Genomic DNA, 24,790 nt, shown 5'->3' on the forward strand with positions numbered 1-24,790 from the left:
TGGGGGATACAAGGAGAGAGTCGTGGTTTGCCCAGGAGGAGGCGGTGAGACGTGGGTGTAGCTGCTGTGAGAGCTGTTTTGCTTGTGCTAGAGACAGAAAAGGGCGTCGTAATGAGACGTAACTGACTGTGAGAAAGGGGGTGACGGAAATGCCAGTGATGCTCTCACAAAGATGACAAGTTGGGGACTTGGGAGATAAGCCCCTGTGCTTCCTGAGGACCCGCCATAAACTGACCCGCTTGTATGGCGGAGTGGGGGCGTCAGGTGGAAAGCAGACAGCCTGTCTGTGCGGGCCAGGCGCTGCGGCCCCCACTGCCCGGAGGCCTGGGTGGTGCCCGGTGGAGAGGATGGTCTGAGTGTCCTTGACCTGCAGGGTCAGGCAGATGCTGGTGAGGTTTTGGAAGGACGAGCGGGATAAGTCGAAGGACTCGGAGTACTGGGAGGCCCTGGCCACGGTCATCCCTCAGTCCACACTGAACCTCTGGGACGCGCTGTACACCGCCTTGGAGAAGTACCAGTGAGTGTGTGCATCCTGGGTGGCAGGAGCAGCCGGGCGTGCAGGTGGGGACGGCCCCCGCTTGGAGTGGCCATACAGCCACGAGCTCTTTGGAGAAGCTTTGGCAGCTCCCGCCGGGAAGTACTATGGGCTGGCGGCCCCTGGCCTACCCTCCCTGTTCTATTCCTGCCAGCCTGGCTCGTTCAGGGCAGACAGGGTGAGGCTGTTCAGGGCCAGAGACACAGACTTCCCAGCCCCTCTTTGGTAGAATTTGGAGGACTCAGTGCCGCTAACTGCCTCTCTGCCCACAGCCAAGTCCTGACCCAGAGGGCCAACCTGCTGATGGAGAACAGTTCTCTGGAGCAGCAGAACACAGAGCTCCAGATGCTGCTGCAACAGTACCTGGAGTCCAAGGTGGGTGATGGGCCCCTCTGAGGAGGCCAGGGGCCGGGGAGGAGGTGGCCCTGGAGCCGGCATTAGGAAATGAGGCAGCCCTTGCCAGACGCAGGGGAGCTCCCAGAGATGACAGCAGAAAACCCAAAGTTGTACCCCCAGTCGAGGCAGTCACTGGGCGAGGGGATGGGCCTCTCTCGAAGACCCTCAGGACCTTGGGCCGTGGTCAGGTTGTTGGTTCCCGCGGTCTGCAGGGGTGGTGGCCAAGCAGAAGCTGTGCCATGGCCGGCAGCAGCTCGGCAGCTCTCGCAGCTCTTCATGCGAGTCTCGCCTTGGTCCTGAGAGCTGCTCGGTGAGGCAGCCGGCAGAAGCCATTCTCCCTCTTCACCAAGAGGAGTCCCCGCACGCAGAGACTGGGATTTGCCCAAAGCCCTGCTCTTCCTACTCTGCCGGCCCAGGTGGTCTGGCCTGTGAGGTGGCCTGGGGCCTCCCTGGGGTGTACTCAGGGTGGCATCCCCAAGGCCTGGCGAGAGGAGAAAGCACAAGTCTCTGCGCCAGAGGGAACATGGGTGCTGGCTCTGCTCCGCCAGGGGGACTCCCGCACCCCATGCTGAGGCTGTGGACAGAGGGTCAGGACACGCGGGGCTGAGCATAGGGCCTCCATCACCAGGGTGTATGGGAGAGGCACCCCACCAGCCACAAGCCCGGGCACTGGGCCATGTGGCCCTGATGTCTTGGGCCCCAGGCCACGCCTGAACAGGGGACATGTGAGCCTGGGAGTCAGGATGGCCTGGGACAGGGCGTGGGCATTTGGGGGCCATGTGGTCCATGCTCCCGCTGGTGCTGCTGTGTACAAGAGGAGGGGGGAGGAGGGCGCATCAGGGGCCAGCGGAGAGGAGGGACGATGTGGGATGCGTCAGGGTGTGGGCTTCGGATGCTTCCAGAGGCTGGAGCAGGAGCCCAAGAGAAGCCCCAGGGCGTCAGTTCTGAAGGAAGGGGGTGATGGGCTTTCCCAGGCACCTGAAAGCATTTGGGGAGGGCGTGTTTTGGAGATTTGGAGGCCTGTGGGAAAACCATCATGTGCACCTGAGCCCGAGGCCCTGGGGAAGCGTAATGAGCTTTTTTCTCTTTCTTTTCCAGATAAACTCTGAACTGCAAGTTCCTCCAACTCAGGTGTTGCGGGTACCCACAAAATAGAGCCAGACCTCAAAAGGCTGCTGTTTGAAGGCCAACACGGGTGTTGATGCCAGGGCTGGCACATATCAGCGGGGCTGCCTGGCCGCCCTCTGCGTCTCAGAGCTGCTCTTACAGGGCCTGTCAAAATAAGGTGACAGGCGTTCCCTGTACCCCTCAGTCATAATTAAAATTTTTAAAAAGTTGTGGCCGAGTCTCTGTGGAATGTCAGCTCCCATGCCATGGGCCCTGCCCCTCCCATGTAGTGAGGGGGCTTTGTCCGGCCTCGGATGTGGTGTGAGAACGGGCGCATCCCCATCTGTCAAGGCCAAGGCCGGTGGCGTGGGCTCTCTTCTTGTTTTGGTTTCTATGGACAGAGGCTGGAATTTTGGGGCTCTTGTGCCATTTTAAGCCTTCAGACTGTCCTTGGGTTTGAAGAATCTGTTAGGTGAACTTTTAGGACCCCAGGCCCATCCATCCCAGTGCGCCCCCTGGTCTGTGGTGTGAGACTTTTCCTGGAGTCAGGGCAGGTGGCCCTGTGCCTTAGGTCCATCTTGACCCCTGCGCCATGAGACCACACAAAGGGCCCCAGGGGGCTTGCCAACCTCAGAGTGTCCTCTGACCCTGCGTCCCACAGTAGTTCCCCCCTTCCTTGACCAAGCAGACTTGTCAGCTTCAGTCTCTGATTTCTTTTATTAAGAGAAAAATAACCACTCAAGAATGGAAAACAGCCAAGAGAAAGGAGCTCGCACAGGTGGGGCGGTTCCCCTGTGCAGACTCCTGCTGTGCTGCCCGGGGGGCTCACCCTCTGCCCTCTGGGCCTGCAGGCACCGCCTGGACAGAGGGAGCTCTGGGACAGGGACGAGGGGTGGGGGATGGCCCGCCTCTGCAGAGCAGATGCTGGTGGTGGTGGCTCTCCTCGCAGGCCCCTTCTGGGAGGGGAGGGCGACACTTTCGCTTGCTTGTTCTTTTTAAAGCTCTGGGCACTGACCTATAACACCAGTCTTGGTTCATTTCATTAGGGCCTTTAACCTGGACTGGAGGGCTTGGGGGAAGGTTTGGGGCACCTTCCTCTGGAGCCAGGGTCTGAAGAAGGTGCCTCAGCAAGGTGGGGCAGACCCCTCACCCCTTCCCACACTTCCCACGCTCAGGCAGGGCCCATAGAGTGGGGCCAGGCCCGCAGGGGGCTGGGCCGGGAAGGTTGGGCAGTGGGGAGTCCGTAGTCCAGCAAGCAGGGGACAGGCTCTTGGGGCCAGAGGCCAGAAGGGTGGACCTAAGGCTCTTCAGACTCCCCAGGGAGATGAGAAAGTCCACACCAAAGGAGGGGTGAACACGCAGGCCTGGGAGAGGAGTGGCAGGGGCCGTGGGGCCCTCACGCCCCTATGAGCTTCTTGACCATGTAGCCAGGGAGGCTGTACAGGAAGAGGGCCAGCATGAGCAGCCCCAGCAAGGCCAGCACGATCTTGATGATGAGCCACTTGTACCGGGTGCAGATGAGGTACTTGATGGACTTGAGGGGGTTGAGGAACCAGACGAAGGCGGTGTCGGGTCGGCTGGGGGTGGGGGAGTGGAGTTAGGTGGTGGCATCTCCCAGGGCACCCTGTTCCCTCAGCCCTTCTACACCCCAAGAGGCCCTGTCATGTCTCCAATCCTAAAAGTAAGGCCGGCTTCCATTGCCTGTCATCTCTGCCGGACTTGCTTGCACTCAGATCTCATCCCAAGACCGGGACAGCCTTTCTGGCATTCAGACAGCACCCTGCTGCTGCCTGGGCACGTGGAGGGCAGGTCCCTGCTGGAAGAGGCAGCCCCTGCCCCTGGCAGTTGGATCATGAGGCAGCACCTCTATTTAGCTATTCACTGTAGCAGCCCAGTGTCGCCCCGTGTTCTTGCTCAGAGGGGTCAGCCTCTTTCCCTCTCCTCTGAGCAAACCCTGTTCCTGCCAGGCCTGCCCACCATCAGGGTGGCCCACCACCCTAGCCCCCACTGAGAAGCGCTTGTCCGCTCTATCTCCCATCATTTCTTTGACAAAGCAGTGGTTTTATAAAATGCCAAGATATAAATTAAAGTTCTGCGATATGCTTTTTCAAACACCTGCCCTTCCAGCTGTGGGGCTGCAAAGTGGTAGTGGAGTCACAGGGTGCTGGGCTTCTGATCCCGGCTGTGAGAGGCAAGTCAGGTACCTCTTTTTTGAGCCTCAGTTTCCTCACTTGCATGATGGGGTACGAGTCCCAGTTCTAATTAGCTGTGGGGACCTTGGATAAATTACTTCACTTCCCTGGCCTAATACTGTGGGAAATACAAATATGGTGGGAAAGCTTGAAAGTAGCTGTGTGTGTGCATGCTTGTGTGTGTGCATGCTTGTGTGTGTGCATGTGTGTGTGCACATGTGTGATCTGCGTGCTGCCCAGCCCTAGAACCCGAGGTCCAGGGGGAGAAGGGCGGAGTACCAGACCCAGGACTCGCTGGGGCTCAGGCCCCCAGGATCTTCTTGACCAGGTAGCCGGGCACAGAGTAGAGGAAAAGGGCGAGGAGCAGGAGCAGCAGTGCGAGCAGCAGCAGTTTGAGGAGCAGCCAGCGGTAGGTGTGCCACAAGAAGTAGCGTGCTGACTTGAGAGGGTTCAAGAACCAGATGAAGCTGGTGTCAGGCCGACTGGAGCAGCGAGAGGAGCAGAGGGAACATGGAGAAAGGACACACGGAGAAAGGATACATGGGATGAGGGCTGGGTGTGGCCAGGAGGGGTGGCCCTGGGCTGAGTGAGTGCAGGCCCCAGCCCTCGGGGCTGCAAAGACACCACTGCAGCTACTGCCTTTGGCAAAACCCAGGAAGAGGATTGAATTCTGCTAAATGGGTCTTCCCAGGGTGAGGTGCCCCATATCAGTCCTGAGAGCCCAGGGCTCTATTTTCGAGGGAGGTGGTGGGTTCTGGGGGGAAGCTGAGCAAGGAGGGTGCTCCCCTGCAATGAGGCTGTGCCCCAGGAAGGGACAGAGTGGAGACAAGATCAGCTGGTTCTGGCCTCTCCTTCCCGTGCCAGTGCCCCAGGGGTCAGCCTGGCAGGGGTGGGAGCAGTGGGCAGGGCACTCACTTGGGTTTCTCCAGGGGGTCAGGCTCATTGCGGGCCAGGCCCACTGGATTCTTCTCTGCCTCCTCTGCCGTTAGTAGATGCAATTCTGCCTCCACCTTGCCCTGCAACGAGGAACAGAGTGGTCCCATGCCCTGCCGATGCGGGGCCCCCGGCACCCCAGCCTGACCCAGCCCTCGCTCTGCCTGCGCAGGGGCAGTGCCCACCGTGAGCTCAAACTCATCATTCTCATTGCGGGCCAGGAGGGGCCACCAGCCTTTGACGCGCTTCTGCTTGAAGATGGACACCAGGGGCACGTCCACCTCCCCTGTGGCCATCTCCATGGTGCACTGCTTGGCCGTCTTTGCGCCTCGTGGGAACCGGTTCAGGTCCAGCTCGATGGCCCCTGTGGCAACCTCAGAGTCAGCTCTGCGGATCATCGGGTAGGATTGACCCCCCACCTTTCGCTGAGCTGCGCCCTCCCGTGCCCCCGTCCCCAGGCCCACACCCAGGAAGTCGTCGGCGGAGAAGTGATCGGCGTCCCAGATCTGCAGGGTGAGCCGCGCGGGGATCTTGTATTCGGTCTCGTCCCAGGAGAACATGGACTCCTTCTTGGAGATGACGATCTTCTCCTCGGCAGCCAGGTAATCGAAGGGGAACAGGTAGCGCCAGTTGAAGTTGCCCTCGCCGGTCAGGGAGTGGTAGTGGACATCCGTGTCCTGCTTGTCCTCCTGCTGGCCCTTCAGCCACCTGCGGGGCGCCACCTGCTCCAGACCGGGGCCAGCAGGGGCACCGCACCTGACCCCTGCTCCCCCTTCCTTCCCTGCCTCCCGGGAAGCTGGGCCCACCCAACCAGCCTCCTCCCAGCCAGGGACCCGCTCACACACCCCCGCACAAAAATGTCACTGGACTTCTCCCCCGTGAAGAAGTCGTCGTCCTCCAGCACCACCTCATCCGTGTTCCACACGATGACCCGCAGCTCGTACCTGTGCGGGGGAGAGGGCTGGGGAGCCGCCTGGCGGTGATGGGGATCCTGGCATCTTGGGCTAGGAGGGGGCAGGGGCTGGAGAGGAGACGACCAAGAGAAGTCTGGACGTGGGGTGAGCCTGGGGCTTGGGCCGGGCTGGGGCTGAGTGTGCAGAGGCAGGGAGAAGCTGATATGGAAAAGTGGGGTCCCTGGGTGGGCGGAGGGGGCGGGGTTGGTGGACATGACGGTTGTGAGGAGAGCCTGGTGGAAGCGCTGGGCCCCAGAGTGCACTCCTGGGCAGGGAGGCTGACTCGGGCAGGCAGGGGTGCGGCTGGCTAAAGCCAGACCCCAAGAGTCATAATAAGTTCCCCTCTCAAGGCCAGAAGCTCTGCTCTGATTCTAACAGAAGTTTATAGTTGAGCCGGGAGCGGCCCCCCGTGGATGCCCATGGAATCTGGCGTCCATAGAATCCAGTAGCCTTTACATTCTTTTTTTTTTTCCTGTGTAGAAGTGGGGTGTAGGCCAGAGATGCAGAGGGTGAGGATTCACCAGACAGTGGGGAACAGAACAGGCAGACTGACTGAAATACACTGCTGAGGGGCGCAGCGGGGAGACAGGAGAGGTCTGCTGCGCCATGTAGGTAGCTCCTTGGTTGGGGATCATACACAGGCTATAGTGTTGACAGCCCTGAGACTTAACCCCAGGCCACCAGGGAGGTCTGCCTTTACTTTCTTGGCCCCAAAGATTTTCTCCACGTGGAAAGATTGTAAATGAGATCATTGCATTTCAACCTTTGGAAGTGCGGTTGAGTCATCCACTACAGACTGACGGGCACGTGGCTGTGGGTGGTGTTCAGTCCCTGGGGGCCCAGACTTGAGTGTCCCTGAGAAGCAGGCCCAGGAACAGCATGCCCAAGGCCTGGCATCTGGAGGCTGTTCCAGGCAGAACCGGCTGCGTAATTTGCAGAGCCAGTGCAAAACGGGAATGCAGAGACCCTTGCTTAAAATTGTAAAGAATTAAAAAAAAAAAAAGTTAGAAATAAACTTGGGGCTCATCTCTGAGTGTGGGGCCAGGGTGACTCCAATGCCCATGCTGTTGGCCCTGATTCCAGGTACTGAGGGTGTCAGAACTGGTAATGACTTGCTTCTGCCACTTTACACATGGGAAAGGAAGGATCTGGGAGGCAAAGGGACCTGGTCAGGGTCCGCTAGGAGAGGCGGGGGCTTGGCTGCAACTCCAGTGCCCTCCCCACTGCAGCCCCTCCGCTCTCCTCAGCACTCCTGCACACCTCAGGGGCATGCGCTTGAGATCAAACTTGGCAGAGCTAAGACAGCCTGGAGTGGGGACTGTCTGAGAGCAGAGCCGGCTGGCAGGGTGTCTGTGTGTGGGGTGTGTGTGTGTTGGTGTGGTTGTGTGTGTGCAAGAATGTACTTGTGAAGCTGAAAGTCCCCTGGAGGACAATGGGTGAGCTCACTGTCCTCATTAATTGCCCAGGATGGAAGTGGGGGTGTAGGGGATCTGGGGGTGTGACCCCTGTCATAGCAAAGGGAACTGCCATGGCAGCCTCCACAACGCTCTTGATGGGTTGATTTGTTTGCCCTATTAGGTCACATCAGGGGTCATTGGGGACACTACTGACCAAGGTGATCTAGGCCATGGGGGAGCAGGGAAGGGCGGGGAGGGGCGGGGAGGGAGTGGTGTCGGCCAAACAGCTCACTTCTTGGGCTTCCGGGGGGAGATATCCAGAGGCGTCCCCGGGGCCGGCATGTCCATGGGGAACATGTCCACCCACAGCTCCAGGCGGCCCTGAGGAAGAGGGAGATGGCAGATCTCCCCACGAACTCCTCCCTGTGCCCAGGAAGGCCAACTCTCTTCTCCCCCCAACCTTTGTCCTGTCAAGGACCCATTTCATCAGTTTTCAGTCGTGGATGCCAGGAATTCCTGACATCACCAGTAGCTAATCACAGCTTCTGAGGGAGACAGCCCAGGCCTCCACCCCAGCTGACTAACTCTTGTTCAGAGCAAGGTCATGCGCATTTGGGGGTCACCCTGAAGGGCCATGCGGGGCAGTGCCTGCCAGGCTTTAGGGGATGCAGCAGATGGCATGAGGATTTGTTTATGGGCCCAGGTTGGGACTCCCTGATGCGAAACACAAAACGCCCTCAGCGCCCGGCCAGGCAAGCGTCACCTGCTCAATGCCCGGCTTGTCAGGGTTGAGCAGCGGCCGCGTCTCCACGTGTTCCGGCACCAGGCGGCAGCCCACCCTGGGGATGTCCTCCCAGTGCCTCAGGGCGCACAGCGCCACGTGCTCCTCCGTGGGCTTCCTCTGACCTGTGGGCGCGGGGTCAGCTGCACGCAGGCTCGCAGAGTGAGAGCCCTGTGCTGGGCCGGGGCAGCGCGCCACCCCGCCTCTTTCTTATTGTTGGGCAAACTGAGCCACAGAGTGAGAAGTGGCTTGTCCTGAGGGCCTGGAGGGATCTGTGTCCTTGGGTGCCTGGGGAGTTTGGCCAGAGAATCCTGCGGGGCTGTAAGGTCGGGTGGGGTGGGGTGGGGTGGGGTGGGGTGGGGGGAGAATCCAGTCTGGTCCCAGCGTCTGAAGGTGGCCAGCACATGTGTCCAGCCAGACCCTGCCGGCGCTCTGGGAAGTGCCAGGATTGGGGAGAGCCTAGGGCTGGAGCTAGACAGGCTGGGGCCCACTCCCTCACTCTGCTCTTAAGGAGCCCAGGACCTTGGGAAGTCAATGAGAGCCTTTGGGTCTTGGTTATGTCCCTTATGGGAATGAGGCAGCCCTCCCTACCCGCAGGGAGATTGGCAGGGAGAGAGAAAGCAGGGAGCTGCTGGGCACTGTGGAGCCTGGGGTGGGAGGGCAGAGACTGGGGAGAAGAGCAGAGGGTCTAAGGAGGCCCAGGTCAGGCCCAAAGATCCCGCCCAGGGAAGTGTGGTCCTTGCAGAGACTCTGATACCCTCTGGCTGCACCCAGCTCCTCATTACCATTCTCATCCTCGATCTCCGAGGGCCCAGTAAAGACCCGATTGGCCACCTTCACTCTCCCGGGGGGCCCAAAGTGGGGGCCGTCCACTTTGCCCTCCTTGCAGAGGCGGGTCAGGATCTGGCTGGGCTTCATGGGATCCCGCCAGATATTGTAGCCGTGTCTGTGGGGGAGGCACACGGGCGTGGTGGGGCTCGGGTGAGGCTGCGGCTCCAGCCAGCTTTCTTAAGCTGGTATTTGCCCTAAGCTGGCAAGTGGCCCCATCCTGGGCTGCTGGAGACTGATCCTCCCTGGGGTCTGGCTTCACAGGCCAACGGCCCCAGCGATGAGCACCAGCCTCGCCGTGTAGCCCCCTCCTCCCTGCACCGTGCCTCTGCCTGGGGACTCGAGACACCCACGAGGAAACTGACAATCAAAGAGGTTAAGGGCGTGACAGGGCTCAGGCTGTTGGTGGCAGAGGGGACCCTAATGGCTGTCCTAGCGTGCAGGGCCGCCTCTGCTTCCAGCCTGCCGCCTCTGTTCTGGGCCCTGGCTCTCTCTGTCTTGGAATCCTGGCCCCTTAGGCTATGCCCACAGTGTGCGGAGGGGACGTCTGGCCTACGAGAGAAGCCATAATACGTCCACCTTCCCCGGCAACACTCTGTGAATCTTGTTTTTAGAGCGAGAGGCAGGGCCCTGCCCGCCCGGCCCACGCACATGGAGTAGGTCTGGGCGATGCCACAGGTGGCGTGGTGCTTGCTGTAGAAGCGGTTCTCCAGGTCGATCTTGGTTTCCCCGATGAGATCGTCGGTGCCCACCAGGTCCCAGTCGTACACGGCCACCGTGAGCATGGATTCCATGGGAAAGGAGGCCTCGATGTCAAAGGACCTAGAGGGCAGGGTGAGAAGGGTTGAGGCGGGGTGGGAGGTGGTCCAGGCAGGGACGTGGGGGAGGGGTGGGGAGGGGCACCAGGGCTCTTACTTCCCAAAGACAGGGTTGAGCTGCTTGGAGATATAGTTCTCCTTGTCGCGGATGTCCGTCTTGCCTAGCCGGATGGCAATGTAGGGGTCAGCTTTGCCATTGATGTCTGCAGGGTGCAGGTCTGTGGCCTGGGATGGGGGAGGGGTGCTCCTGAGCCGCTTTCCCACACCCTCCCCATCACTCAGTGCCCCTGCCCACTCTGTGAGGGTCCCGTGATGGGGTCGTTCAGGAGCACTGCCCTGGGAGCACTGCACTGGAATCGGGAGACGTGCTGTGGGGCCTGGGGCAAGTCGCTGACGCTCCCTCCCTGGACCCTAACTTCCTTTTCTCTGAAAGATAGGAACTAGACCAGATGACCAGCCTGGGCCTCTCAGTTGGAGGCTGTTTGCAACTGCTTCAACCCTTCCCGGGCAGAGCACTGGGAGACTGAGGTGGGGCGTGGGGAAGGCTCACCCGGACCACGTAGACGCGGACCAGCACGTTGATGGGGTCATTGCTGGGGATGCCCTGGAACATGCCATAGGTGGGGTCATAACCGGCTTCCCGGGACACGTCTTCTGGGAGTGGCACTTTGTACACACAGAGGGAGCCCTGTGGGTGAGGCAAGCATGGGTCAGGGTGCAGGTTCCCAGAGGCCCTGGCGGGTGGCACTTAGGAGAGCCAAGGCGCCGAGGGCGTGCGCCCTGCTGCAGCTGGGTCTCTGCCTTTTACTGCTGGATGTCAAGGTCCAGCTGTGGCGCTGGCAGTGGTGGGGCAGGGGAGGGGCCTTGGGAGGGACGCAGAGCAGAAGCTCTTTATCAGCCAGCAAGGAAGTATTTCACCAGCACAGCTGATGGTTCCACCTGACTGTGTGCCCGGGATTGGAGTGGCTAGACGAGCTGGCTGAGGGCTCAGGGTTCAGGGGCTTAGGGCCTGGGCCCAGCTCCTTGCCTGACCTTGAACCGGCCCACGATGCGCTCCTCCTCCGTGGAGCCGTCCTCGTCATCCCCCGTCTTGCCCCGCAGAAGGTTGAAAGTGTGCAGCCAGTCCTCAAAGTTGTCGAACTCTGACTCCAGCTCCTTAGGGTACACCTAAACCAGGCCAGGCCATCAGAAGGATGAGGCCTGTCTCCTGGTCTCCATTTTGACCCATCTGTCACCCTCGGCATGGCCCCAGGCTCCCACTGGGGTCTCTTCCCAAACCCATACCTTAAGCTCATCAATCTTGGTTTTCTTCCTCTCGGGGGCCTCAGATGCCTGGCTGGGGCTGAGCCCCTGGACTCTCTTCTTCTTCTCTTCCTTCGTGGCCTTTGCCTTGTCCTTGCCTTTCACCAGCCCCTTCAAAGCTGGCCAGAAACAGAAAAGGAGGCCCTAGTCAGTTTGGGGCAGGGAATGATCTCAGCAGGGAGGCTGGGGTGGAGCCCCAGCTCTGTTGCTGATTTATCTGCTCATCTGTGACATGGATGTCTGGATGTTGGCCTCACACAGGTGCAGGGCACTGGCCAGGGCCTGCTGGAAATGTGTACCAAGGTGTCCTTCAGCAGAGCGGCCACAGAAGGAGCACAGGTCTGGGGCCCGGAGGCCTTTAACTGCAAAGCACTGGACCAGCTCACTTTCTTTCTGGCCCTTTCCGGCCTACGTCTAACTCAGTCTACCTTCTGGATTAAAAGGGTTGTTCAGCAGTTTCCAACCTGCATTCAGTGGAACACTGGGTGTCGGTATACTTGGAATGCTTTTGGAGGAAGGATACTGTGGTCAAATAACACGGGGAAATATGTTCTGCTGTCTGGTCCTTTCAGAGAATTAGAATATTTTTTGCATATTAAAGGCACTAAGAGGTCCTGTGTAACCCATTTGAATACAAAGCCTCTTTCCCCTCCAGAATACCCATTAATACTGTTCCATGGAAGAGACTGGAAAATGCTGGATGGGATGCTCTCATCTTCTGTGCCTCTCAATGTCTGTCCATCACGGCGGTTACAGAACTGGTTAGGGTAGAAGCCACTCTAGACAAGGGTCTGAGCCTGCTCCCCGGCACCCAGGGTGACTGATATCTGCCTTTGGCCCAGGCTGTGGGGGGCGCTGGGAGGGGAAGAGAAGCAGCAGCCTCTGGCAGGCGGGGAGCTGGCCATCCAGGGGTGGGTGTGAGGAGGCGGAGAGCCAGGGGCCCCGGGCTCACCCTCGGTGCTGTCTATCTCCTCCTTCTCTTCCAAGTCAATTCCCGAGACGTCCTGCTGTCGCAGTTGCTGTCAAAAGATGAGTGAGGAGGGCAAGTGGGCTTCCTGGGGAGGGGTTGGTTGCTCCTGCCCTGTGATCTCAGACCAGTCTTAAATGCTTGGAAGCAGAAACACTTTTCTTAGTGGGTTTCAAATCCATGCCATATTTTGCTTAAGTGGGTTTAAAAAAGGATATGGTGTGTAACATGATTATATACTTAGGAATTCATGATTCTTTAAATTGTGTATCATCTAAAAATAGTGACCTCTAATGCTGTTTCTTAGGGTTATTATTATTTTAATGCAGAAAATATAACTGAGAAAATGTGCTTTATTTTCTTACACTTATTGAAAAGTAAATCACCTAGCTGTAACCATGGTGCCTCGGCCACCTGGCGGCAGTCTGTGCAAATGACGGGAGTAGAGATGAGACAAGCAGCTGCCTCTTGGAGCTGCAGCCTGGCCAACTTGAACCCAAGAGGTGATGAGGTAGAAGATACTACTAAGGAAGCCCCGATTATCTGCTCTACTGCAATTTGGAAGTTTTTTTCCCTGGGCACAGAACCACCTAGCTAAAGATTACATTTTCTATTTTTTTCTACCCCTTCTTATGCCCTGGTATTAGGAAGTGTTGGCAGCCATTGTCAACCACAGATACCAGTTACAAGAGGACATGCCTTAGTCCCTGACACCACAGAGTCATTCTACCAGCCTAGCCCCCACCCCCGAGACATTGTGGGAGGAAGAAACTTCTGCCTGTTCCACACCAATCTAACTTGTTCCAGCGGGTCGGTCCATGCTCTGACTAGTATGGGTGGCAAACATTAACACAGCATGGGCTGCAGAAAGGGCTTGGGGAGAGATAGTGGCTGGACCAGCTCGGGTCCTCCTGAGGGAACACCAGGGCAGTCACATGTCCCTCCTGGTCACTGGGTCAGCCGGGGACTGCCCCGAGGTAGGTAGGCAGTGTGGAGAAGAGACAAACACAGAAGAGGAGAAACACACTTTTTGGAACTTGGAATCTGGCTCAGCAGACAGAACCCACGTGCATGCATTAAGGGAAGCACATTTCACAGCAAGTGACCAAGATGTGTGGAATAAAACAGTCTGAAGATAAACAAATGCCACTGAGAAGTTATGGTTCCCTTTTGGCCTCTAAGCACCTGGTCTCCTCTTCCTCAAAGGTCACCTCCCCTGGGAAGCCTTCCCTGGCTCCTGCAGGCATTGATTTGTGCTGTATCTGCTGACAGGCCCATTTTGCCCAGTAAACTGAGGGCTGATATGGCCTAATCTTTTGGCTCCCATAACGCCTAGGACCCATCACATACTCAAGAGATGTTTGTGGAATGAGTGAAAGCGGACTAAAGAAAACCAAGTCAGGACAGGTAGACTGGATGTAGGGTACGGGAATTCATCAGGCTTTTTGCGCCACTAGCCTCTGTGGCCATCACCTACGGCCTTGACGGTGTTGATGCGGAAGGCGCTTGGGAGTGTGGGTGTGGGGCAAGTGTGCCTGATTGTGGACACCTGGAGCGCGGGTGCAAGCATGCGTAAGTGTGTGCACCTGGGCCTAGAGGCCGGGCTAGAAGGGCGTCAATCCCTCAGCGAAAGGATGGCTACAGGAGGATGAGTGGCTAAGGAAGAGGTGAGATCACGAGAGAACGCCAGAGCGAGCCCAGAGAAAGAGTAAAGATTTGCTGGGGCTGGGCGCCGGCTTGCTGCCAGCCTCCCTGCCCCCCAGCCTGCCTGCCCCCCAGCCTGCCTGCCCTGCGCCAGCCTGCCCTGCAAAATGGGACCCTGAGGATATGGTGAGCCCTGAACTAGAGCCCTGTGTGGGAGAAGCCTGCTCCGAGCTCACGCTCGTGGAGTCAAGGAGGCAGCTCTGGTGTGGAGGGGCAAGAAGCTGGAGAGGAGGGGCTGAGGTGGAGCTGAGGTAGAGCTGGGGTCGCCTTCCCTGCTGGCCCAGCCAGGCCGGTGGCCTCACCTCCTTCATGGTGTCAATGGAGGCAAAGTACTTGGACCACCAGTCCAGCATGCTCTCGTCCGGCTCCTCCTCCTCCTGCTCTTCAGAGCTGCCTTTCTTCTTCTTCTTCTTCTTCTTCTCTTTCTCCTCCTCAGCCTGGAGGGTATGCCAGGTCCAGAGTCCCGTGTTCATCCTGAACCTGGACTTTTCCCAGAACCCTGGGCAATCTGGGGTCCCCCCTCCACTCTGACCTCTGCTCCCAGGGAGGCCCTGGGCTGCTTGAGGATCTGGGGCCACCGAGCCGGGGGGGAGCATGACTGGGGAGGGTTGTGACCAGCCAGTGCAGCCTCTGGCCAAGGCAGGGCTGGCACCAGGGCCCTGCTGCCCACTCAGCTTTCTCCCCTGGTGCTGGGCCCCTTGGCCTGACGCCCTGGGGCCACGTAGGGTCCTCTCTCTCCAGAGGCCCGGACGGCCCCTGCACTCACCACATCCACCTTGATGACAGCGTCAGAGGTCTGTAGAGGGGAACCAAGGAGATGGGCAGGATTAGTCACCTGGGGCCTCAGCGGTTGGCAGCAGCCAATAGGGGCAGGGTAGGCAGGAGAAGCTCACACAGGGACCCTTGCTGGGTGCAGTGAGCTCCTGAGCCTGTGAGGCCAACTCTGACTGACGAGCACATTGCCAGTGCCAGGGGACCTGCCCACAGTGGACCTCACAGAAGTTTCTAGCCCGGCTGCATGTTGGAATCATCTAGGCAGCCTTTAAAGGTAATCAACGCCAGGGCCCTGCTGAGCCCACGTAGGGGTGTACCAGGATAGCTGTGAACTCCCCGGTGACTGCAGTGGGGGCAGGGTCATGAAGAAGAGCTGACACAGCATAATCTTGGAGAAATGAGGTCAACTTCAACCCACTGTCCCCCTCACAAGCGCCCTAGAAGCCGAGTAAACACACAGTTGCATAGCTGAAGAGGACTGTGGGATGCCCCACCGGAGCCTGGGGGCTGAGGGACAGTGGGAAGGCTTGGACCAGGGCCGTCCTCCCCGTCTCCAACACGGTGGCCTGAAGTGAGGACACCTGCCCCCCGCAGAATCAGGGTCTTCAGGGAGGAGATCAGAAGGTGGAGCTGAAGGGGAAGAGGGGACGGCTTCTGCCTGTGCCATCCCAGGGCCTGGTCTGCTGCTCTTGCCCGAGAGCCATGCCCACTGCTGACTCAGTCTGCTGGCCGGGGCTCTCCGGGGTCAAGGATTCGGGGCCAAGGGAAGGTCACTTTTGACCAAGCAGTGGCGCCTTCTGGGCCGGCAGACACTGACCCCCGTGACTCACCGCATCCAGCTTCACCATGGTCTCCAGCTTCTTGACGGGCACCTCGGGCTCCATGCTCACCACGACCTCCCCTGTGGGGTGAGAGGAGGGGCCCCCTTTGCACAGCACACGGCAGCCCCGGAGGAGCCTGACTGGTCAGAGAGGGACAGACGGGCAGACACAGAGAGGAGCAGGAGTAACAGTAGAGTCAGAGGTGGCCCGAAGGACCCGAGGCCTAAAACTGATTTTGAAATTGAGGGGAGAGGAATGGACGGGGCAGTAGAGGGAGAAAAGCTGGGCGTGAGAGGCAGAAGGTGAGCCAAAGAGCTGGTGAGCTGCAGGGGAGTCAGGCAGGGGGTGCTGGGCCTGGTCGTCGCCAAAGTGGCCCAAGAAGCGTCTAAGGACATGTCCAGTGCTGGCCCCTTGTGCTCCTGGGCAACCTTGGCCTCAGGCTAGGACCTCCCTGCTGGCCACCCCTACACCCACTTGGGGAGGCCCTTGGGGAGGCAGGCTGGTAATTGTGTGGGCTGGACTGTAAGTTGGGGTCCGTCCATGGCCTGAGTGGAGTCAGGCCTGGACCTTGGGCTGTGGACCTACCTGTGGTGGTCCAGTTGGGAGCCGAGTGGTCCGGGGGCCGGTAGATGAAGCGCCGCAGGGAGCTGACGGCATGGGAGCCCACGAGGGTGTAGCGGCCGAAGGCCCGGCAGTCCACCACGCGGATGTTCAAGGGCGGGTGCAACAGCTCGTTTTCAGGGAGGTCCTAGGGTGTTGGCCAAAGGGAGCCTGTGCTCAGCGAGGGGGGCCGAGGAGCTGGCCATGCGCAACTGCACCAGCCATGCCCAGTTCTGCCCGTTATCCCGGGCCCACACCCACCACTTCAAACCACTTGACGAGTGTGTTGAAGTTGGGGTTCTTCTTATAATTGTGGATCAACGATGACTGCACCCCCTTCCCTGCACACTCGATGTCTACCCGTGGTCGGTCCACTTGGGCCAGGTTCACCCGCTTCAGGTCCCGCAGGCCCCAGAACAGCACCTGTGTGGGAGGGGGGTCTCGTGGTCAAGGGAGCGGCTGTGGGTGGCCGGGCCACCTGGGAAGGACCCGGGCAGTCAAGAGGCAGGCCAGGAGGGCTGACGAGGGCCAGTGTCCTCGAGGGGCTGCAGGGTGAGGGTGGGCATGGGGTGCGGGCAGACGGGGAGGCTGGAGAGGTGCAGCAGCGGGCCTCAGTGCAGCTGGGGGCAGGCCCGCACTGGGGGGGCTGTTTCCAGGGTGACCTCGGGAGTGATCTCCCCTCCAGGACCCTCAGTCTCCTAATCTGAAAAATGAGGCATGGCCTGAGGTGGCCAGGACCCCTGGAGCTTGTTGCCAACTGTGTTACACACTTGTTTGGCCCCTGATGGGGAGGAAGTGAGGACCCAGTGGGGCCTGGCAGGGACGGGTGGTGGCGGGGTGGGGTGGGCAGGGACAGGGGTGGCAGGACGGGGCCCTCACACACCTCGATCCGGTACTTGCTGAGCACGGGCCGGATGCCCACGGGCACGGGCATGATGGGGCCTCGGTCTACATCCACTGGGCCGTTGATGGGCGGCAGGTCGGCCTTCCCTGCCGGCCCAACCTGGGGAGCGGGGGTCACAGTGTCACTCCCAGGGAGAAGGCCTTCCCTCCCCAGGAGTTATGTCATGGGAGCTGGAGAGACAGGGAAGGCTGGGCCTTGGGGAACTGCACCCCAGCTTTGGTCAGAGGGGCCTCCCAGCAGGATGGGAGGGAAGCGGCCCCGGCCCCATTCCCCTGGCCCCACCTGCAGCAGCTCGAAGGCAGCCAGCAGGTCTCCGGCCGTGGCGTTGCCGCGGTAGATCTGGTAGTACTCCAGCTGGGGCGGGAAGCGCGGCGGGCAGTACGCCTCATCGGCCATCTTGACCAGGGGCTTGGCGAAGGTCCGGCCCATGAAGTCAGCTTTGCCCTGACGACAAACAACCAGGGTGGCTGCTCAGCAGCACTTGAGTTCACCAAGCTGCTCTCACTTGGGATCATCATCAGTCTCCCCCAAAGCCCGTGAGTAAAGGGGGCAGGTGTGGTCACCCCTTTCTCACACGGGGAACCTGGGCCACAGGGCCCGGTACAGACTTGCTCGAGACTGTGGCAGAGAAAGGCAGGTGCGACCTAGGACTGAAATGACGTTCTTTTCCCTCTAGGCCAGGGCCCTCTCAGGTACCCCAGGAGCAGAGGTGGACCCCCATCTCTGGAGGGGCCACCCTGATTTCGACTTCCCTACTGCAGCGCTCCCATGGGGAGGCTATTATGGTGGTAGGGTGGGCAGGGGTCCCTGGGGTGGGGGAAACTGGTAGCACATCTGAGGACTCTGGGCCTGGCTGGAGGAGGGGTGCCCTGGCCTATCTCCTCCCCAAGACCCCACAGTATCCGGAGGGTCAAGCTGCAGTCACAGGGCAAGAGACATCTGGGGTCGCCTGGAGGGGCTGGTCAGCAGCTCAGACCCCCAGCTTCCTAAAAGCGCCCTGGCCAAGGAACCGTGGGGCGGGGGGCGGGGTGGGGAGATGGCCATTGATGCAAGGAAGAAGGCGTAGGCCCCCGAGCCAGAGCCCACCCTACCATGGCGTCCTGGTCATAGATTTCGATGACAATGATAGGGGGATCATCCCGCAACTCGTGGGCTTCCCCATACAGCTCCAGGTTGTCGAACACCAGCATCTGGTCCCAGGTGGGGCACAGGGTCTCATTCAGCACCTGCAGCATGCGGTGGGGAGGCAGGTAATATATAGTGGTGAGTGGGCAGATACATCAGCAGAAGTCACCCCCTGTCACTGCGCTTCCCAGAGGACTTGGGGTGCAGGAGCATCCTGTCCCCCGACTCTTCTGAAATCTTGAAGGCTAATATGCGGTTGCTCTGTGGCCCCTGCCATTGCCTTTCCTGTCCTCAGTGTTGACTATAACCATGACGACAGCCTTTACCGGCGTGGCCTGCGACGCTCTGCAGGATCTGGTGCCGGCTGATCTATATGTCCAAGTCCCACAAGCTCACAGGCCCCCCAGTGCTCTCAAACGGAAGCCACTCCCTCCTCCCTGCGACCTCACCTCTGTGCACTGACTCTGGTTGATGAAGAAGACGCGGGCGAAGGGGTCAGAGAGGCCACTGCTGTCGGCAGCAAAGAGGCTTCGAGCCTGGTACATGTGGGCGCGGAGCTGGAAGGCCTGCTTCTCTGCAGGGAAGAGCCGGCTGAGGCTCGGGAACTGGTGGCCCCACCGATGCCCATCCCCCGGGTGACAGCTAGGAGCCGGGCCCACTCGGGCCCAGCAGCCCTCACTCACTGGTGTAGACCAGGCTGATGGGTGGGAAGGAGTGTAGGCCCAGGCCCTGGGCCGCCTTCACCTCCTCGAAGCCGCAGGGCAGGCCACACAGGAAGTCCTTGCGCTGCTTGCTCAGGCCCAGCCACAGGTAGAGCTCCAGCTTGGCCTGCACCGTCCAGCCAGCAGAGCCGAAGCCTCGCTTCCCCGGCAGCTGGGGTGGGCACTGGGTCAGCTGCCAGCCCCATGGGGCCAGGAAGGGGCAGGGCAGTGGAAGTCTTGCTCTGAGATGCCTCTGCCCCTCCATAGCCATCCCACTGGGCTGATGGGGGCAGGGCCGAGAGCGAGAGCGCAAGCGGGCAGAGGGTAATGGGTAGTCTGGGGCCATCCTGTGCCCCTACCCCCTTCTCCTGTGCAGTCCTCTCTGAGCACTGCTGCTTGAGGCTCCGTCCCCTCAGCGCAGGCCAGGCAAGACCAGGGAATGCAAGAGTGGGTGTGGGGCTGGGTGTGAACTGCTTCTTCCAAGGGGCGGCTGACCCCCTATCCTGGCCACCTCCCTCCCCTCCTGGCTCCTCTCCCTTTTGGCACCTTGAGGAAGAGCGTCTTGACCTTGGCGCAGTCCTTGCCCAGCTCCTCCTCCACGATGGAGAAGAGCAGGTCCTTGGAGGGCACCCGCGCGTAGGCGATGCGCTTGTTGTTGCTCATCATCCAGATGAAGACGTCGGGGATGCTGTGCTGGGGCTGGGGTTGGACGGGGAGCCAGTAAGGGAAGGGCCAGCCTCTTGACTGGGGCCCCCGGCACCTGAGTGATCCCCAGAGTCCCCGTTTCAGGCCCAGAGGTCCAGGTCTGGGGCTGCAGAAGGAGGGACCCCAGATCACGGTGGCCCTCCACCTCCACCTCCACCGGTGGAGCGGGAAAAACACAGCAGGATGCAGGCCTTCTCATCCTGTACCCCCATGGCCTCTGGAGCAGGAGGGGCCTCCTCCGTGGCCAGCCCAGCCCCTCCTGTGCCCCACTTTGGTCATCCTGGCTGGGGCCAGGCACCTCCACCCCCACCCCCACCAGCAGGGCAGCACCTCATCTGCCAGGAAGCGCAGCTTCTGCAGGAAGTTCTGGCACAGCCGCAGCTTGTCCCGCACCGTGTGCCGCTTCACCTGAGCCCGCAGGGTCTTCGCCTGCTGCCCCATGCTCTCCTGCGGGGGCGGGGGTGTAATGGGGCTCAGGCGTGACAGAGGGGGCTGGCCCTGGGGGGCTGGGACCTCAGAGGCAGATGTCCCCACCTCAGGTTCCCCTTTGCCCCTCCAGATCCTCCCCCGTCCCCGTGCCGTCCACGCGTCCTCACCAGCTCCCGCATGCAGGACTTGAGGCGCTCCCGGTCCAGCCTGGTGCGGGACGAGTGTGCCTGGTCCTTGTCAGCCAGGGAGAGGAAGCGGCTGGGGGCGGGGGAGCAGGCTTAGGGGACCCACCCCAGCAGAAGGCCCTGCCAGCCCAGAACTGGGTGCCCTTTGTCCAGGCCTCCACTTCCCGCCCTGCCAGCCCTCCCTCTCACTGGCAGCCACAGCTGAGCTCCTCCAGGACACCCCGCAGCCGCCGCTCGGGGTAGGACTTCTCGGTCTTGATCATCTCCTGTACGTCATTCAGGCCTTCTTCCTGGGAACCAGGAGTGGGGGTGCACACTGAGATGCAGCCCTTCCCCTCAGCCTCCCCAAACGTCTTCCCCCATTCATCAGGGGAGTGAGGGGCCAGGCGCCTCGCTTTAGCACCACCCCCAGGGTCCCACCATCACAGGGAAACCACCAACTTCCCAGGTTCTGTTCTCAGAGCCTGGGGCATTCAGGCCCTGCAGAAAGCAGCCACCTCTGGGCTCTGAGTTTTGGTGCTGATGGGGTCAAGGGGCCAGGCAGAACCCAGGGCTAGATGGGGGTGTGTGCGTGCAGCCCCCATGCAGGGCTGGTGGTCACCCCCAGGGAGCCCCAGGACTGGACGCGCCGGGATTCCTGATTATATATATTCATGGTCAACCCTTAGGCCCTCTGCCCACTTCTGGGACCTGGGAACTGGAGGGGAGCAGGGGTCCTTTTGGCCCCTCGCCCGCAGCGCTCTCCCCGCCCCTGCCCCAGCAAGCCACCGGGCCTGCTGCATTGTAGGGAAGGTTCTCAGAGGCACCCCAGTGCCGCCCTTCCCACCCCAGCCGGGCTCTGACCAGCTTGTCCGCGATGTGGTCCATGATGTTGGCGTTGTAGAGGCGGCGGCGCTGGTCGGGCCACCAGCTCTTGATGTAGATGCAGGGCTTGCGGTCCAGGTAGGGCAGGTGGAAGTAGTTCCTGGGGTGGGAGGTTGAGGTCTGGGGCCCAAGAATCTGGGAGGCACAGGGAGGGTCTCCCAGGTTCCTCCGTGCCCCTGGCTCACCTGTCTGTGATCTGGGGCCTCATGGGTGGGGTAGAGGAGACTGAGGCCAGGTCCCCACCCTCTTCGGTCTCATCGTCACTTGAGTTCTGGATCAGATCTACTTCCTCCTCGTCCCCTGGCTCCTTCCGAGGCCGAGGCCGCTGGGGTCGAGACAGGCCATCGACTTCATTCCCATAGTTGCCTGGAGGCAGAAGGGGACACGAGGGGGCCTAGAGTCCTCCCCCTCCCTCCAGTCCAGGTGTTGCCTTAGGCCTGTGGGAGGGTGGAGGGAAGTCAGGGAAGGTGCTGGGTGTCTGTGCTATGATACGACAGTGTACTGGCCAGAGGAGGGGCCGCATGCGCCCACCCCGCTAAGATCTGACCGGGGCCCTGACAGCCGAGGTAGGTCCAGCCCAGGCCATGGCCAACATTCCCTCTCTCTTCCCCAGCCCAGGGCCTCTCTCCCTCCTGCTGGATGCTTCCTTCCTCCCACGCCTCGCACATGCCCAGCTCTGGAGGTGGAACCAGGGTCCACCGCCGTGGGCCTGTCCCTCATGTGCACACTGCGTGCTGCGCGGGTGCCTGAGGACATGCAGAGGAAGTGGGCCCAGCCCCTGCCCCAGGGCCCAACAGGGACTACCCAGCAGCCTCTGGGAACCCCGCACTCACCTATGGTGACCTCAAAGGTGATGGGCTTGTCTCCGTTTTTACGGTCAATCATTGAAGCCTCTAGGAAGGCCCCAAACAGGAAGAATTCTTCCATCTTCCCTGTGCAGCTCTGTGAGGAAGGCGGTTGAGATCATCTCAGACCTGAGGAGGGTTGCTGGGCTTCCTCCTGCCGCCTAACTGATGGGCCCTCCGGGTTGATGGTGAGGGGCAGCCCATCCAGCTGTGGAGTTAGGCAGACAGTCCCTGAAGGACTAGAGGCCTAATTCCCTTTGCCGACCAGCCTGACGTCCTGGAGGAGAAGAGCTGAGGCTCCATCTTGGGACCTTCAGACAGAGTGGGGGGCCTCGGAATCTTGGGGAAGGTGGCCTCACCCTGGGGTCTGGCCCCTGAGACAAACAGGACAGCAGCAGGCAGAGGCCACACCCAGGCTGCCAAGGCAGGAAGGGGGCTGAGCTGGGTGGCCTGGGCCTTACCTCCGAGACGGGCGTGGCCTGCTCCACCTGCACTTCTGTGGAGCTGGTGAGCTCCGGGTTAGAGGTGTCCAGGATCTCCACAGCCAGGCCCAGCATGAGGCGGGCACGGAAGGACACACCCTCACCCAGACCCTCGTTCAGGTCCTGGTGCTCGTCCAGCAGTGTGTAGTTGCGTGTGGAGCCGTACATGTTCACCCAGGCTGGGCCCAGTGTGGGCAGGAAGCCTGTGGCCAAGGGCAGGAGGAGGAAGGGCCTGCGTCACACCCCAGGGCTCACTCAGGGTAGAAGGACCTCTTTGGGGGGGGGTCCTGATTGCTGGGCTGAGGACCCCAGCCCTTGTGGGTGACACATTTGCAGCAGGAGAAGGGTTCTGGGTGGGCTGCAGAGCGTGTAGTCTGCTGTGTGTGGGCAGGTGTGGGTGGCCTTCCGCCGCTGAAACATTCTTTCGGGCCTGCTTATTCTGCAGGGGCTTGAGCTGGTTGTGGGGAAGCAAGGGCATGCTCCCTGCTTCCTGGCACTTGGAGAGGGGGCTGCCTACACTCTGGCTCAAGGATAGATGCCAGCTCCCCCCAACTCCTTAGCGTGCCTTTGGGCCCTTTGCCATCGGTGTAGATGCCCCTCCCACCGCAGACCCTCCTCTCTGCCCTCCCTCTGCCTGTTAAAGCTTCTTTCTCCATGAAGCCTTCCCAGTTCCCTGTCCCAAGTGACTGCTGCTGTGGCTGGGTTGGGCCTCATGTGTAGCTCATATCCAATTCAGCATTATGTGTTTCGTTCTGCTTGTCTTCAAAAAAATTATAGCATTAAAAAAATCGCACTAATCTTCATATCACATAAAACGCTCCATTTTGAAGTGTGACCGTCAGGGGGTGTCAGTGCACTCACTAAGTTGTGCCTCGGGCACCTCGTTGCAGAACTTTCCAGGCCCCCTGAAAGGGGCCCATGCCTGCGAGTAGCCGCACCAATTCCTCTTCCCGCAGCCCCTGCTGCTGCTGCTCTGCCCTGTCTCTAGGGCTTGCCTATTCCCGACGTTTCATGCAAATGGGCTCAGACTGCATGTGGCTTTTTGTGCCTCTGCCTGGGGCGGGAGCATTTGGCAGCACATCTGTCTCCCTGATCCTCCAAGCACTGGGCGCACAGGGCTGGATTTGACTCTCCTCTGCGTCCTTGGCACCCAGCACAGTGCCTGGGTCCTGGAAGGGGTCAGTCCCCAGCGCAAGGTGCTGTGGCTGCAGCACACACGTGGGATATGTATGTGAACCCCCACAAGCATCAAGTCAATATTTCCATTTACAGATGGGAAAATAGGTACAAAGTCCACACAGTTACTCATGGTTGGAACTGGGTTCAAATCCAGGTCGCCTGGCTCAGGCGGGCCCAACCAGCTGTGTGCGGGACCAGAACCGCAGTGGTGGGGCTGCTGACAAGGTCTCGCAATGTCAAGTTGTGTGTGTGGGGGGGGCCCATTGGGTTTCCTGCTGCTGACCTTTGTCTCCATCGTTTGAAATTTTCCGCAGGTCAATGAAGTGGGTGCCAATGGCCACGTCGTTGACTTTGTCTGAGTCCCGGATCTGGACCTTCATGCGCTTGCAGAGTGGGGGGAACAGGTCTGTAAAAACTACTTGCTCATTCCACAGTGGCTCGTAGCTGCTCTTCTGCACTGAGGTCTTGCCCTGGGGGGAGAGAGCGAGGATTTGGTTTGTGGATATGGGGGTGTGTTGTTGTGTGGGCCTGTATGTGTCTGTGAATGTATGTGTACATGTACACACAGGGGCACGTAGTATACATGTACACACATGTGTGAATATACATGCACAGATGTAAGAAGGTGCATGCATATTTATGTGTGCATGTGTGTGTGCACCTGTAGGGGGGGGTGTGTGCATGCATGCATCTGTAGGGTATGTGTGTATGCGTTGTGTGCACCTGAAGGGTGTGTGTATGTATATTTCTCCTCATATGCCTGCCTCTCAGAGGCAGCCTCTCAGACCCGCCTCCCTTCCAGTGCTTCTCCTCAGCATTTGGTCTCTGGGGCCTGGAGGTCGAGGATTCCCTCTGGCCCATCTGCAACTGACCTTACCTCCAGCTGCTCTCAGTTGGCCCTGCCCTCACCTCTCACTCTCCCCACTTCCCTCGTGAATGCACCAAGGCAATCAAAGGCCAGTCCTAGCCTTGAGGCTCCCCATCTTGCCTCATGTCTGCCCCCAGGCTTCTACAGGCATCATTTTTCACCTCTGATGCCCGTCACCCCAACCTCCTGCACTTTGTACCCCAGTACCTTCTGGCCAGCAAAGAAGACTTGCACGTAGGGATCCACCAGGTCCTTGTTCTCACCAATGAAGGCCTTCTTCACATTGGCCATGAGGCTTGTGTTCATACGGGGCAGCCCCTCCGCTCGGTAAATTTTCACATAGAACCGGGCCCACTGGCGCTCCGGAGGTACCCCCTCAGGGAGCAGCAAGTTCC

At 60.1% G+C, this 24,790-nt stretch overlaps 2 protein-coding genes across 6 annotated transcripts in view; one reads left to right on the forward strand and one right to left on the reverse strand.

Moving 5' to 3' along the window:
* DRC1 (dynein regulatory complex subunit 1) overlaps positions 1–2,086 on the forward strand; it is a gene marked incomplete at both ends in the record, with an annotated part of 31,657 nt that extends 29,571 nt beyond the window's left edge. Inside the window, 3 exons of the mRNA XM_084236062.1 lie at positions 384–517; positions 808–910; positions 2,030–2,086. Coding sequence (XP_084092188.1) covers positions 384–517; positions 808–910; positions 2,030–2,086 — 294 coding nt within the window. The remainder of the gene's footprint in view (positions 1–383; positions 518–807; positions 911–2,029) is intronic.
* Positions 2,087–3,434: 1,348 nt separating this feature from the next.
* The window catches only part of OTOF (otoferlin), a gene marked incomplete at both ends in the record, with an annotated part of 70,781 nt that continues 49,425 nt past the window's right edge, over positions 3,435–24,790 (reverse strand). For 2 of the 5 annotated variants that reach the window (XM_084236054.1, XM_084236053.1), the window contains 34 exons: positions 3,435–3,615; positions 5,146–5,246; positions 5,349–5,527; positions 5,630–5,871; positions 6,009–6,107; positions 7,806–7,894; positions 8,277–8,419; positions 9,080–9,240; positions 9,774–9,944; positions 10,038–10,165; positions 10,491–10,628; positions 10,973–11,107; positions 11,225–11,361; positions 12,195–12,261; positions 14,216–14,350; positions 14,680–14,709; positions 15,518–15,588; positions 16,094–16,256; positions 16,370–16,531; positions 16,992–17,111; positions 17,295–17,456; positions 18,104–18,238; positions 18,587–18,711; positions 18,821–19,010; positions 19,385–19,537; positions 19,874–19,990; positions 20,140–20,230; positions 20,347–20,447; positions 21,001–21,121; positions 21,207–21,387; positions 21,855–21,963; positions 22,328–22,551; positions 23,811–23,997; positions 24,603–24,789. In XM_084236054.1, the coding sequence (XP_084092180.1) occupies positions 3,435–3,615; positions 5,146–5,246; positions 5,349–5,527; positions 5,630–5,871; positions 6,009–6,107; positions 7,806–7,894; positions 8,277–8,419; positions 9,080–9,240; positions 9,774–9,944; positions 10,038–10,165; positions 10,491–10,628; positions 10,973–11,107; positions 11,225–11,361; positions 12,195–12,261; positions 14,216–14,350; positions 14,680–14,709; positions 15,518–15,588; positions 16,094–16,256; positions 16,370–16,531; positions 16,992–17,111; positions 17,295–17,456; positions 18,104–18,238; positions 18,587–18,711; positions 18,821–19,010; positions 19,385–19,537; positions 19,874–19,990; positions 20,140–20,230; positions 20,347–20,447; positions 21,001–21,121; positions 21,207–21,387; positions 21,855–21,963; positions 22,328–22,551; positions 23,811–23,997; positions 24,603–24,789 (4,735 nt within the window). Of the gene's footprint in view, positions 3,616–4,531; positions 4,713–5,145; positions 5,247–5,348; positions 5,528–5,629; positions 5,872–6,008; positions 6,108–7,805; positions 7,895–8,276; positions 8,420–9,079; positions 9,241–9,773; positions 9,945–10,037; positions 10,166–10,490; positions 10,629–10,972; positions 11,108–11,224; positions 11,362–12,194; positions 12,262–14,215; positions 14,351–14,679; positions 14,710–15,517; positions 15,649–16,093; positions 16,257–16,369; positions 16,532–16,991; positions 17,112–17,294; positions 17,457–18,103; positions 18,239–18,586; positions 18,712–18,820; positions 19,011–19,384; positions 19,538–19,873; positions 19,991–20,139; positions 20,231–20,346; positions 20,448–21,000; positions 21,122–21,206; positions 21,388–21,854; positions 21,964–22,327; positions 22,552–23,810; positions 23,998–24,602; position 24,790 lie in introns of those variants that run through there. The other 3 variants (XM_084236051.1, XM_084236055.1, XM_084236052.1) reach the window with 3 other exon arrangements.

This window comes from Talpa europaea (assembly GCF_964194135.1).
Source record: "Talpa europaea genome assembly, chromosome: 6".
In the NCBI taxonomy this organism is placed as follows: domain Eukaryota; kingdom Metazoa; phylum Chordata; class Mammalia; order Eulipotyphla; family Talpidae; genus Talpa; species Talpa europaea.